This window comes from Corylus avellana, chromosome ca4 (genome assembly GCF_901000735.1).
Source record: "Corylus avellana chromosome ca4, CavTom2PMs-1.0".
Lineage (NCBI taxonomy): Eukaryota > Viridiplantae > Streptophyta > Magnoliopsida > Fagales > Betulaceae > Corylus > Corylus avellana.
The window spans coordinates 5,816,809-5,830,925 of record NC_081544.1 but is presented as its reverse complement, the minus strand read 5'-3'; the positions used below and the strand labels follow the sequence as shown (position 1 = coordinate 5,830,925).

Genomic DNA, 14,117 nt, shown 5'->3' with positions numbered 1-14,117 from the left:
TGGTACCGCCATCTTGGCGCCACCATCGTGGTGGTGATTTGGCAACCACCGCATGTTGCTGCCAAACAGTGGTAGGCGGCCACAACACCACTAAGTGAAAATATATATATATAAGTATTTTGAGTTTTGAGAAGAGTTTTGTAATTTCCTATGAAAAATGTGTTATTAGTGGCAATCACATATGAAAATTGATTAGGTTAACTAATATTTGACAATAGTTTTTAACATTTAAAAAGTGAAAAAAGTCTTTTAAAAAGTTCACCAAACAAACCCGATCTAATTGCGACATGAATTGTGTTTATCATATATTTTGCATATAATAATAATAATAAAATAAATAAATAATTTTTTGGAAAAAAGTACATATACTCACTACCGCCCTTTCAAACCATTATTTGAGTGAATATCTATTTAAACTATCAAAATTTGTCAGTGTCAACCAAAATACCCTTCATAACATTATATATATAAAAAGGTTAAAATCTAAAAAATTTGAAAAACAAATGAAAAACCAAGGGGTGGCCGAAATGAGATCAGCCACCCACTACATGGTTGGGAGATGGTTCCGCCATATTTGGAGGCGGCTAAACCACCCTCTAGCCATTTGAGAGTGGTCTAGCCATCCCCTCATTTAAATAATAATAATTGAGAAGGTAATCGAACCACCCTGACCATTTGGGGGTGGTTCATTGTGAGTGATTCGACAACCCCATAATTGGCCTTGTAGTTTTTTTTTTTTTTTTATTTTATATATATATTTTTTTATTTATAATGGTATTTTTGGTCATCAAATTATTTTAAAGTTATAGCGTTGAAGGGACATTAACAAATTTTAGTAGTTTAAAATGATATTGGTCTCCAAAGACAAAGAGTAATTCAATCGACTAAAAATCACGTTTCATAAAATAAATTTTACTAGTTTGAATTTCCATTTCTCTTTCCCTCTCGCTCCTTTACGCTGTCATGTGTAAAAAAAAAAAAAAAAAAAATTGAAATGATATTGATTCAATAACTAATTTGGGAGTGTATTAACGATGAGAGGTAGTTTAAGGCGTTACTACTTATTACTACATTTTTTTCTTAAATTTTATTATTACATTTTTACCCCAACCGCCAAAATACGGCCACGGTCACTATGGTAACACTGTTTGTCTCAAATGACCGCACACAGCAGAGCGAATCCCGAAACTCAAAGGCCTCTCATTTCAATTTTCAAAACCAGGAAAAAATCTGACCTTTCTCACAAACTCCCCGCCACCGCCCACTACCATGGCCTCTGATCCCCACCCCTCTCCCACCACCACCGCCACTACCGCCGCTACTGCCACCGCCGTAACCACAAACACACGCCCCTTCCCAATCCCAAACACAAACACAAACACAAACACGAACCCACCATCGCAATCAACAAGGCCCAACATGTCTCCACTCCTGTACCCACAAGCCCACCACCATCAGCACCACTACACACCCATCAGACCAACCCCAAGCCACCACCAACAACAATCTTCTCACTCTCAGGGAGTTCTATACCCGGTCGCCTCCTCCGGCCGCGGCTTCATCCCCAAACCGCTACCGCCAATGCACGCTGTCACCGTCGCCGCCCATCCTGGTAATGCTACTTCCACTGCTGCTGCTGCTGGTGGTGCGTACCCACCTCGCCCTCTCGTCTCCTACTCCCAACCCCACGGTCTCAGCCATCCTGTCCATGTCATGAGGCCTCCCCACTACCACCACGTGCACCCTGCTCAGCTAGCCGGTCAGGGTTTGGGTCCCGGTCCGGGTCCGGTTAAGGGCATTCCGGTTTCGTCTCCGCAATCCAAGGTTTGGGTTTGTTGGTGATTCTTTTTTCGAAATTGTTTGGTGTTCTTTGCCTATTCTTTGGGGTTTGATTGATAATGGGTATGGTTTTGATCTAAGCGAAGAACTTGCTTTTATGGGGTCGCTTTCTATTTTTTTAACCTTTTTTATTTCTTTATTTAGTGTAATTTCAATTGGGATGATTTGATATGAGTGGTGGTTCGGATTTATTGTACATTCTTTTAGAATTATGGTACTCTTTTGCGGTGTAGTTGGGTTTAATTTGATAATGGGTAGGGTATGTTTGTCAAAATTTTTTTAATCCAAGCCTTGCTTTTGATTTTTTCAACTTATGCTTGTTCTTGGAACGGAATTTCAGTTGGATAATTTGATATATCAATGTCAAGATTATCAGTTTTGTTGAACATGAATATATGATTTGATGCTTTTAGTCTTATTTTGTGTAGTCCATTCACTTTGGGTTCTCCTTGTTTTAGGGTGTTCCTCCATCATCGGTCGCTGATACTAATGGCTATAGAGATAAGAGGTAAATTTGTACAAATTAGCATCATTTTGTTTTGTAAATTCAGAATTATCACTTTAATGGATCTTTTGTTGTGCTTCCCGTAGGGATAGAAGCAGAGATGACACACTGACCACTATCAGAGATCGAAAAGTAAGTCCATGCTTTTGTTTGTTGATTGGCATACATATGCATTACAAGTTGTTTAAAGAAGGCATTGTGATAATATTTTAATTACTTTGTTGATCCTTCTTGTAGAAGGGGTCATTTATGTTGTTTCACTTAAAGGGATTTAGGGCATGGATAAAGAAATTGTTTGAGTTTTTGTTGTTTAGAATCGGTGGAATTATTAATTAATAAGGATTTGGAAAGAAATCCACACAGCCCAAAGTGATTGGATTTGGCTGGAATTGGAATGGGCAAAGGAGCAGTACTTTTTTGTACCCCTGTTCTAGTTAATTTTGAGGACAAAAACCTTCAATGTCAATTTTTGTTCTTTTTGTTTACATTTTTTCCATTTGCCAGACAGTATATAGGAATTATACTCGCTGCCTCCCCATTGGCATCCCTAAGGCTCCCTAATTCTACACCAGTCAACTATAATTACAAAAAGAAATGGACAAACACATGTTTTAGTGTGTTTTAAGATCTATCATTTGGAGCATTGATCTTTTATGAAAACATTTTTGCAGTCTATAGTTTATAAGTAGAATGTCAAAAAGACATTGAGTTCATATTTGGCCTTTGGTCTTAATTCTTTTGTTGCTGTTTATGTTTGTAGGTCAGAATAATAGATGGGGCTTCTCTATATGCACTTTGCCGATCATGGTTGAGGAATGGTTTTCCAGAAGAAAGTCAGGTTTGCATCAATTACAACGGGAATTTACCTTTCTGTGCATTTGGACTGTGCTGCCTTCTTCTTTTGTTCATTTTTTTCTTTCTTTCCTGCATAACATACTGTAACAAATTTCAACATGCATAGATTCTTAATGAATTTACTTGAAGCTTTACATGTAGATACTTAACATACTTGATTGCACAGAGAAGTGAATGTGTCAAGTCTTACTGGAAAAGGTGATGGCATGTGTGCTTATAGGCTAGTTTTGTGGATTTCGGGATAAGCAGATGATGAAGCTAATATTTGCTTGTGCGCATATTATAGAAAGATGTGGAACAGTTCTGAATTATTGCTTGTTTGTGTTTTTGGGATAATCTAATGAGCGGAAATTCAGTACTATCTGCATTGGAGAACCTAGTTCTAGTAGGGAAAAGTAATTTCTAAGAATCTTAAAGATTTGCTTCATTTGTACTTAAAAGATATCAGATTGTTGATAGTAAAAGTGCTAGTATTTTGTTCATTTGGAGGCATGTGTGCAGTGTTCTCTCTCCCCTTTTTCTTCTTCTTCTTCTCCTCCTCCTCGTTGCAGGTTCACAGCTAAAGAACAGCCTCTTGAGCCCGTTTTCCTACCCTCTTTTGCAACCCCAATTCAAAAATCTTAAGACCAACCACATAAACACACATAGGCAGTTTTCTAATCTGATCTTCATCACAAGTTCTTGGGCTTGAAGATTGTGGCATGTGTGTTATGATCTAAGCAAAAGAGAGAAAATGTGACGCAAATTTTTACTCAACTGTTCACATTGCTTTATATATTTGACTCTCAAAACTTATTTGGAGATGTTACATATACTTCCAATTCAGGCTACTGTTTTTTTAAATTATAATAATTCAGACTACTGTTACTCACCATTAGCCTTTTGACTCAGAACCGATCTCTCATAGACTTTGCTGTGAACTTGGAAACTGAATCTTTTCTTCTGCTTTCCTCTTATATTAATATGGGTTTCAATTTTCTCTTTCCTTATTAAAAAAAAAAAAGATGAATGAACAGATGAATATAGTCTCTTTTTTTTTTTTTTTTTTTCTTTTCTACTTATAATTAAGAAAGATGAATATGTCATAACTTCTATTTGAAGCTCATACATTGTAGATAGAGGGTCTTTGAGCAAACTAGTTTTTTGGGTAAAAAGATTCATATTCTGCTTAAGTACATTTACATGAGTAATGTTTCATTCAGTTCTATCTTGGGCTCATCTTCTGTTGAAATCACTATTCTATAGTTTTCCCGCTGCTTGTAGTCATGTTCTTTTTTAGTGTCCTCTTGTCCTTGTAGTGCCTTTTAACATGAACCTGATCACACCTCTTGGTTGCTTAAAGTCACTTTTTATCCATCTGTCAAATGGTTGACAGTTTTGGCTTTTGTTTGAAAATATTTGTTGTTGAAAGTATTTAATAGTGCGGTTTCTAACTTTCAACTTATTTTCTAATTTGTAATTCAAATGTATGTGTATGACATTGGCTAGGAAAATGAAATTTCCACCCCTTCTCCAACTTAATATCTTCATATAGTGTATCTATCCCAAGCAAGGTGGATGGTGGAGGAATGGTTAAGTTGACGATTAAACTCCTTGTCAAACATCTCTCACCATTGAAATGTTGAAGTCAAGATTATTCTTAAGGCAGTTCCTGTCATTTTCTGTTTTATTCGCATTGTATTAATTTCCTTGTAATTGCTTTTAAGAACAAACTTACATCAATATATAGTATATGCAGAGTATGCCCTTTGGTTTCTTTTTCATTGTGATTTGGGCCATCTGAGTTGGGTGTGGAAGTTAAAATGTTTGGAGACTAGAGTGAGACTTTATTCTTTTCACCCCCTGCCCCAAATAAATGTTTTGTATTTATTTTTTCAATTGGCAGCCACAGTATGGGGATGCTGTGAAGGCTCTTCCAAAACCTTTGCCTATACCTGTGTCAGCCACTCATCTGCCAAAGAACAAGGAAGCTGAAGAAGAAGAGGCAGAGGATAAGGAGGTTTGTCTTTTTGGTTATCAATTTTTTGTTGTTATTTTTACTGTTTTTCTATATTACCGCTCATCAGCCATTGTATTACTGTTATATTTTTTTTTTAGTATGATTAATCAATTAAATAATTTTTTTAGAATAAAATAAAAAGAAATGCACTTGATGGGCCTATGGGGAAACATGGCCATAGTAGCGTCTGGAGAAATTCAAAAAATTTAATGAGAATGTTTAGATCCATCTGCGTGTCTGCTTGTCTTTGCAGACGTGTAGATGAAATGCCAAAAGGTGTTTGGTGAATTTTCAGTCGTGAAAATTTGCGTGTCACTTTTCCCTTCAGATTAATGGTTTTTACATATTATGTAGCTGGAGTTTGGATGCGTGCAACCCAAATATCCTCATTTATGTGGTGATATTTTATCTTTATGCTTGGAAATTGTGAAGATTTATCCCTTTGATCAAAAAAGGAGTTTTTACTCAATATTTAGATGTATTTGCATGCAAAGATTTTAGTAGAATAAAACAATATAACCCATTTTAAGCATCTTTTATTTTCTTTTACATTCCACAAATATGAGGTTATAGATATTTGTAAAAAAAAAAAAAAAAAAAAACGAGGTTATTGTTGTTTATTCATCTTAGTCGGCTTTTGGATGAACACTATATCATTTATCTTGTTTTGGGGTATTTCTTAAATAATCCACTGATGATGTAATTTATTTTTTAAATTGACAACCAGGCAGTAGTTTTAATTGTAGATTAGTTGGATAATTCTAATGTTACCTGAGGTTTATTGCAAGTCAGTCAGCCCACTTTTCTAAGTTATAACTTATGTTATCTGACTGATAATCATCCTTCATGACCACACTTAATTGTGATCATGCTTCTTCTATGGCATGTAGGAGCTGTACCCATTAAGTATGCATAATGAAATTAGCACTTTAACTTTGGAGACCATATTCGGTAATTCTTGTATCCTCTTGACTAACTTATGATTTTTTAATATTAGGATATGAACTTGTTAAGTATAGACTTAAAAAGCAATTGTAGGAAAAATGTAGAAAACTATGACAAGGTTTTGACTAGTGTATATTGGGGTGGCTTGCATATGATAAAGTTGCTACACCCATGGAATATCACTATTTGACAACAAATTGACATATATTTACAAAATATATGATTTTAAGTGACATGGACATGTTTTAGAGTTGAATATTTATACTACTGAACCTTCAAGTGTCTTTTGTGTTTTCAAGGGGTTTAGAAAATGAAATAAGGCTTTATTCTAATTGCACATATGTAGATATAGACATACATACATACGTACATTTTCAATTGAAAGTTTTGATCTGTTGTAGATATCCTCTAACTCCTCCAAGCTAACTGTGCTGCTTTCAGGATGAGGAATCTGTTGAGCATTTATCACCACAAGATCTTTTGAAAGGACACATCAAACATGCTAAAAAGGTTCGAGCACGGTAAGTTTCTATATTTCCTATTTGGTGCCATTTTTTTTAACCTCTCATCTTTTAAATATTATTCTTTCTAGTCAGAATGAGGCATAGTTTAGTTAAATTCGAAATGATGCAGAAATTTTTGAACTTGATTATAGTTGAAGTAGGACAATCTGATACTGCTTCCTTTGAGAATTCATAGATGGATTATGAAATTAAATGTCCTCGTCTAACTTGGAAAATAAGTTCAAGAAATTATAGCGCCTGTGAATGATTGTGTTGAAGATCTTTACTCATTTCTCTATATTTCATCTTAGGCATCTAATGTAGAAATATAGAGAATGATTAAAAATCTTCATATGTTTTTTTTCAACTTAGAGAAAGCACATGATAGGGTACCTAGAGGTAATATGGTGGTTTTGGAAAATAGAAGGGTTCCCTATAAAGTATGTAATGTTATTAGGGATATCTATGATAGAGTTGTAACTAGTGTGAGAACTATAAAAGTATCACAAGCGAGTTTCCTATCACAATAGGTTTATATCAAGGATCAACATTGAGTCAATATCAAGGATCACAATAGCTAACTAGATCGATCGAGGATGTGGTCTCTGGGTATATGTACTTGCAATTAATATCATGTTATGATGAGACTTGAGTGGAAAATTACTTCAAGCTGGAAGTTTAGAGGGATATTTTAGAATCTTGAGGTTTTAGGTTAGCAAGACTAAACCAAGTATATGGACTGCAAGTTCAGTACAACTAGAAATAGAAATGGCAGGTTAGCATAATCTGATGGTCAAAAGACACTAAAGAATGATTATTTTCAGTATCTCAGATCATTAATTTTATGAAGATTGGGAGATTGAAAAAAATGGGGCTCATAGAATAGAGCATAGTGCATGAAGGGAAGAAGTGCATCGGTAGTATTATGTGATCTTAGAATACTCATTTAAGTTAAAGGGAAAGACTATAAGACTGCTATAGGACATGTTTTTACTACCATTGTAATTGTTTTTTATTTTTTATAACAATCTTCTCACTCTCAAGGAGTCAAGAAATTCCGCAAAACTAGAAAAGTGAGGACCATTATACATCACCAAGCATAAAGAGATTTGAACATAACATCTTTTAAACACTAGTCGCTCTCAATATGCAAAGATCCTTGCATTCTGCTCTCTCCAAATGCACCATGTTAAGCACAAAGGGGCTATCTTCCATGTAACGACCCAAGAAAAAATGCTAACCACATTTGCGATATAACTCCAAAAGAACTAGCCAATTTGGAGCTTCCTTAAAATTCCTTATTCACCTAGTAACAAAGCACTCATGACTAGGTGAATGAGGGATAAAGATGTTGTCTTTTGGGTTATCAGTAAGGGATTTTTATTTAGCACTCATACTATTTTTATAAACCACTTATTCTATGTGAGTTACTCCTCAACTTTCTAATATGGGAACAGAGTGTTACAAACTCTCACCTGTTAAACCTTTGATGTCCTCATCAGGGTCACGTCATGCAGTGCTCAAGTACAACATGATGTTACTAGGTGGCTCTGATACCATTTGTTATGGCCTAAGGAAAAACTCTAGTCACATCTACGTTATTATCTTAAAAAGACTAATCAATTTGAAACTTTTATGAAATCTCTTTAAGAAAGCCCATCATTATACATAGGCTTTCTTAAAGTGGTATTATTTCATATGTTTGTGTTCATTTTTGCAATGGCTTCCATTCTTTTACCTAATAGCTTGTGTAAATTTAGAAGTGGTATTCATTATACATGAGATATCCAAAGGAAGTATTAGAATCTATCTATGTACATTTGGGATAATGCTATAAATGACATACAATTCAATGTTTTGGTGTAGATTAAGGGAAGAACGGTTACGTCGAATTGCAAGGTATAAAAGTAGGCTTGCTCTTCTCCTTCCTCCGCTGGTAGAACAGTTCAGAAATGATACAGCTCCTAGGAACTGATTCTTGCAGCGTTGACTAGGCATCATTGTCAATATTGGGCATCCTCATGCACTTCATGTAAAAAGCTGTAAACTTGCAGAGGTTGGTTATTAAGCCTTTCAGGGATCAGGAAAAGTGACTCAAATTTGCTGGAGTTCATTGATCAAGATGCAAGCCGATTGGAAAATTGTTTGGGGAGGTTTTTGCTTATAAATATACATAGAATTGTTGTTAGCTTTGCCCTAGTGTTTACATCATTGTGCAACTTCGAAACAGAGTGCAAATGTTCTCTACTAATCTCTAATTAATCTACTTTTTTTTATATTCTGTTCAAAGATGTTCTCTGCTTCCTTTGAACCGATCCAGGCATTTTGCAACAGTTGCCTTCTCCTGTTAAAGATTCAAAACCTACTACTGAGTTGAATGTATTCCATCAAAAATTGAATGATCAATTACTTAGATATTCGATGACAGTGTTTTGATAAGAAAATTGAATGATCAATTACTTCGATAGGAAAAATAAGAAAATTTATGGCTTATGTGGCAAGCGTGACAAGTGGATGTTGATGTGTTAAGTGTTGTGTCACTGCATATGTGGCAATTTGATGCTTAATGGACATTTAAAATTCGGCCGAAAAAACTTTCTGAAGAATACATTTCAAATTCGTGATAAACTTATGCAATGAAAGCTCAATGAGAAACTTAAAAAGGTGTGTGTGTTGGCTCATGAATTTGGAATAGGATCCTTTCCAGTCCGTAATGGATTGGAGAATATTCAGTTCAAGGCTGAGATTTCTTCTTAGAAATCTTACAGTCACAAATAGGACACTTGTCCTATTACAAAAAAATAATTTAAAAAAAAAAACAATATTTCAGATTATAAAAAATAAAAAATAAAGTAATAAAAAAATACAGGGTGACTGGCCACCCCATCTTAGCCATAGGGGGTGGCCGGACCACCCCATTTTAGCTGGGAGTGGCTTGAGAGCCACCCCAATGGCCGGCTAGGGGCACTTGGGGGTGGTCCGGCCACCTCTTAAACCCAAACTAAAAAAAAAAAAAATCGTTTGGCCCTTGAGGGTGGCCCCGGGCCGGTCGATCGGCCACCTCAGGGCCCTTGGGGGTAGTCCGACCACCCCCAAGGGTAAACAATTATTTTTTTTATTATTTTTTTTTTTAAGATCTGGCCTGGGGTGGCTTTGGCCCTTGGGGGTGGTCCGGCCACCCCCAACGGCCAAACGAATTTTTTTTTTCTTTCTTAGATTTGGCCCTTGGGGGTGGCAGGACCACTCACAAGGGCCATGGGGTGCCCGAAGCCACCCCCAGCCCCAACTGGGGTGGTCCGGCCACCCTCAATGGATGGCCAACCACCCCTTAATTTTTTATAATTTTGTTTTATAATTTTTTTTAATAAAAATTATAATATTTTATTATTATTTTTTATTAATGGGACATATATTCTATTTATGGTCTTAAGATCTCCTTAAAAGGATCCTGACCATTAACTGGTTATTCTTCAGTCTAAAATGGACGGGAGAGGATCTGTTCTCATGAATTTATCTTATATAGAACACTTGTGATTTTATTATTGGTGGTGATGTGGCTGATTAACTATTCCCATCAAAATTTCAAACAAAAGTTGAGAACAAAAATTTATTTATCAATTTTGCTTGCCACAAATTTTTTTTACACCCTAAAGACTAATAGTGTGTTTGTTTGATAAAAAAATTTAGATGGTGTTTTCGGCATTTTAGTGTAAAAAATGTTATAATGCAACGTAAAGGTGAAAATAATGTTGTGTTTTATAAGTATTTTGTGTTTGAACTTATTTGGTAATATTTTTATTTTTTTGACTAAAAAAAATAAAAAGCAAACCTAAATACAATTCATGGCATGCCAACACATTTTCCCCTACTAATAAAAGACGAGAAAGACTAAACGTTCTTTTCTCATTCTCGCATACAACTTTATAAAAATAAAATAAATAAATAAATAAAACCATTAAATTTAAGGGTTAAATACTTTTTTGCCCATTGTGGTTTAATAACTTTATTTTTTGTCTCTTGGGGCTTAGTTCACAGGAGGTACCTCGGGTTTACATAAAAACGGAGATAGTATATTTGTCTAAATTCCGCCCAAAATTTGACGGAAAACCACATCAGCACCATTAAAAAATCGATACTTGTCCATATATTAATTAAAAATACAAAATAAAAATTTTAAAATTTAGGGTAAAGCCCACTTAACTCCCTCAATGATAATCTACCCCCAAAACTATCAATTATGACAATTTACCCTTCAAACTACCAAAATAATGACAATGTACCCCAAATGCTAGCAAAATAATGAAAGTACCCCTATATAATTTTCAATAAGATAAAAATATCCTTGAAATTTGAAAAAAAAAAAAAAAATTAAATTTTAGTATTTTGTTTCTATTTTACTAAGGGTAATTTCGTCATTTTATTAAAATTGTGGGTACATTGTCATTGTTTTGGTAGTTTGGGGGGTAAATTGTCATAATTGATAGTTTGAGAAGTAGATTGTCATTGGAGTAGTAGTTTGAGGGGGTTAAGTGGACTTTACCCTAAAATTAAAAATATTATAAAATTAGAAAATTAAAAAAAAAATTACAAGGATGGCTTGAGCCACTCCTTTGGCCCTTGAGGTGATTCGGACCGAACAAAAGAAGAAGGCAGCACAGTCAAAATGCACTGAAAGGGAAATTCCCGTTGTAATTGATGCAAACCTGACTTTCTTCTGGAAAACCATTCCTCAACCATGATAGGCAAAGTGTATATAGAGAAGCCCCATCTTTTATTCTGACCTACAAACATAAACAGCAACAAAAGAATTAAGACCAAATGCCAAATATGAACTCAAATGCCTTTTTGACATTCTACTTATAAACTATAGACTGCAAAAATGTTTTCATAAAAGATCAATGCTCCAAATGATAGAACTTAAAACACACTAAAACATGTGTTTGTCCATTTCTTTTTGTAATATTATAGTTGACTGGTGTTGAATCAGGGAGCCTTAGGGATACCTTGGGGCGCAAACAAGTCGAGCTTGAGTGAGCTTCTCTTGTTTGGGCTTGGCTCTTTTAAATTTTACTCGAGCTCGAGCTGAGCTTAAGGACGGGCCAAAAAATTGAGTTCGAGCTCATAATAAGCCGCGAGCTGGCTCTTATATTTAATTTATTTTTTTATTATAAATTTAAACTTCAAGTACTCTTAAACGGCTCAAGAAGCTTGCTTGCATATGAGCATTTGCTTTGCTTGACTAGCCGAATATAGAGCCTGAGTCAAGACAACAAGACATTTAGTTTCGAAGAGAGAGGATATGCATCCTTTTATAATAAAGGGATGCTATTAGGAAAAAAAAATCATCAATTTTTAATATTAAGATGAGCAACTATGTGAACAACTACCAATTCGAGCCTTATACGAGCTGTTTACGAGCCTAACCAAGTCGAGCTGAGCTTACTTCGTTTAATATTCGAGCCAGTATTTGTGTTCACGAAACGCCTCCTTTAATAATCGAGTCGAGCACGAGTCGAACTTATACGAGCCGATCTCGAGCTCACTCACAAACAGCTTGCTCGTTTAACACCCCTAGGGATGCCAATGTGGTGGCAACGAGTATAATTCCTTTATTGTGTCTGGCAAATGGAAAAAAATGTAAACAAAAAGAAAAAACAAAAAAAAAAAAATTGACATCGAAGGTTTTTGTCCTCAAAATTAACTATAGAACAAGGGTACAAAAAAGTGAATGGACTACACAAAATAAGACTAAAAGCATCAAATCATATATTCATGTTCAACAAAACTGATAATCTTGACATTGATATGTCAAATTATCCAACTGAAGAGTACCATAATTCTAAAAGAATTTACAACAATTCCGAACCACCACTCATATCAAATCATACTATTTTTTGAAGATTCTATATTTTATTAAGACTTAGAAAAACTGTCTACTAAATGATGGTATGACTAGATGTGGTAGATGAATTGTCATCAGGCTATTGGCATAATCCTATTTAGAGTAATGTTATTTACTAGACTCCTATATAATGGGATGTCATAACAGTGAAAATCAACTCTTGATTTTTATACAAATTGATAACCAAAAAATGCATTAAATTCCAAATTATACAAATTCGATATTTAAATTATTAAAATTTGAAACTCATGTATTTATCTTTAATTTGTAATAATAATAAAACTCAATAACTTTATTTATTTTAAAAAATAAAATAAAACCAGAAGGCAGAACATAATTTGATAGGGTAATGGCAAACAACACGCTGGGCGTGCACCTAGCTGATTTAATATTTTAAAATAATAAAATTTAATATTTTAATATTTTAATTAAAAAAAAAAAAATAGCCGGGCGTGCATGCATGACTGTTCATGCACGCCGGCATGTTGTGTATCATTACCCAATTTGATAATACCCTAATTGTGATATAAGAGAGAGAGAGAAAAAAAAAAAAAGAAGGTACACATACTCCCTTAAACTACCATTCAATTGTCAATGTCCTCCCTAAATTACCAATTATATTAATGCCCCTCCTAAACTATGCCCTCCAATGAAAAAAATACCCTTCATAAATTTTTTTTTTTTTTCAAAAAAATCTTAAAATTATAACAAAAAACTAACTATTTTTTTTTTTTAAAAAAAAAAAATTCAAAATATTTAAAAGAGAGGAAAAAAGTGAAAAAAAAAAAAACCAAGGGGATCATTTTAATTTTTGTGGATTATAATTTTTTTTAGATTTAATTTTTAAATTAAATTAATATGCTGACGTGGCAAAACGATGCATTTTAGTTTGGGACTCACGGACGTTAAAAAACCAAGTGGATTATTTTAATTTGTATGTATTATAATTTTTTCCTTATAAATTTTTTAAAAATTTTTTAAACAATTACTTTTTAAAAATTTTTTGTTTTTGTTTATTTTTTTGAACTTTTAAAATTTTTTTTAAGGTATTTTGTTTTGTTTTTTTTTTTTTTTACATTAATTTGGTATTGTAAGAGAGATGTTAACACAATTGGTTTCATAATTAAGTTAGCAGTAACAAATTCTTCCTCAAAAAAGCTAATTATTTACTTTCCAGGGACTCAAGGCCACATCAACGAATTTTGTGTTGAGGGGCATAAATGAAGTTATCAGCAAATACCAGGACATTAAAGTCAATTTCTATTTGAAGTTTTGGCGCCGGATGTACAGCAGATGATCCCCACCGGTTTCTGGACATCGCCGTAACCTACGGGGCAAGGCCTCCAAAGTGCAGCAGGACGAATAGAAAATCGCCAAGTCACGTAATATCTGGAGATAGGTTATAAATGAACCTCTCTCACTCTCTCCGCTCACTCTGTTTGCTGTTCTATCGCCGCGTTGATTTTCTAGGGTTTGTTTGCAAGACGCATTCTCCGCTCTGAATTTCACAATCGATCGCTCTCTCTGCTCTCAGCCTCTCGCAGACACAACTTTTCTTTTGCTTCCGCC

At 34.4% G+C, this 14,117-nt stretch overlaps 1 protein-coding gene across 1 annotated transcript; it reads left to right on the top strand.

Moving 5' to 3' along the window:
* The first annotated feature begins 1,189 nt into the window (after window positions 1-1,189).
* On the top strand, window positions 1,190-9,073 carry LOC132179524 (RNA-binding motif protein 25-like). Its single transcript, XM_059592259.1, has 7 exons — window positions 1,190-1,824; window positions 2,298-2,347; window positions 2,431-2,476; window positions 3,105-3,182; window positions 5,085-5,198; window positions 6,585-6,664; window positions 8,513-9,073. Exons 1-7 carry the CDS (start codon window positions 1,270-1,272, stop codon window positions 8,619-8,621), a joined length of 1,032 nt encoding a protein of 343 aa, XP_059448242.1. The 5' UTR covers window positions 1,190-1,269; the 3' UTR covers window positions 8,622-9,073.
* The last annotated feature ends 5,044 nt before the right edge of the window (window positions 9,074-14,117 follow it).

Bases quoted from the DNA above. Each gene is read 5' to 3' on its own strand.
- LOC132179524 (XM_059592259.1), top strand. From the start codon at position 1,270: ATGGCCTCTGATCCCCACCCCTCTCCCACCACCACCGCCACTACCGCC. The intron at 2,477-3,104 runs GTAAGTCCATGC...TTATGTTTGTAG, and splicing joins CCACTATCAGAGATCGAAAA to GTCAGAATAATAGATGGGGC. The intron at 5,199-6,584 runs GTTTGTCTTTTT...TGCTGCTTTCAG, and splicing joins AAGAGGCAGAGGATAAGGAG to GATGAGGAATCTGTTGAGCA.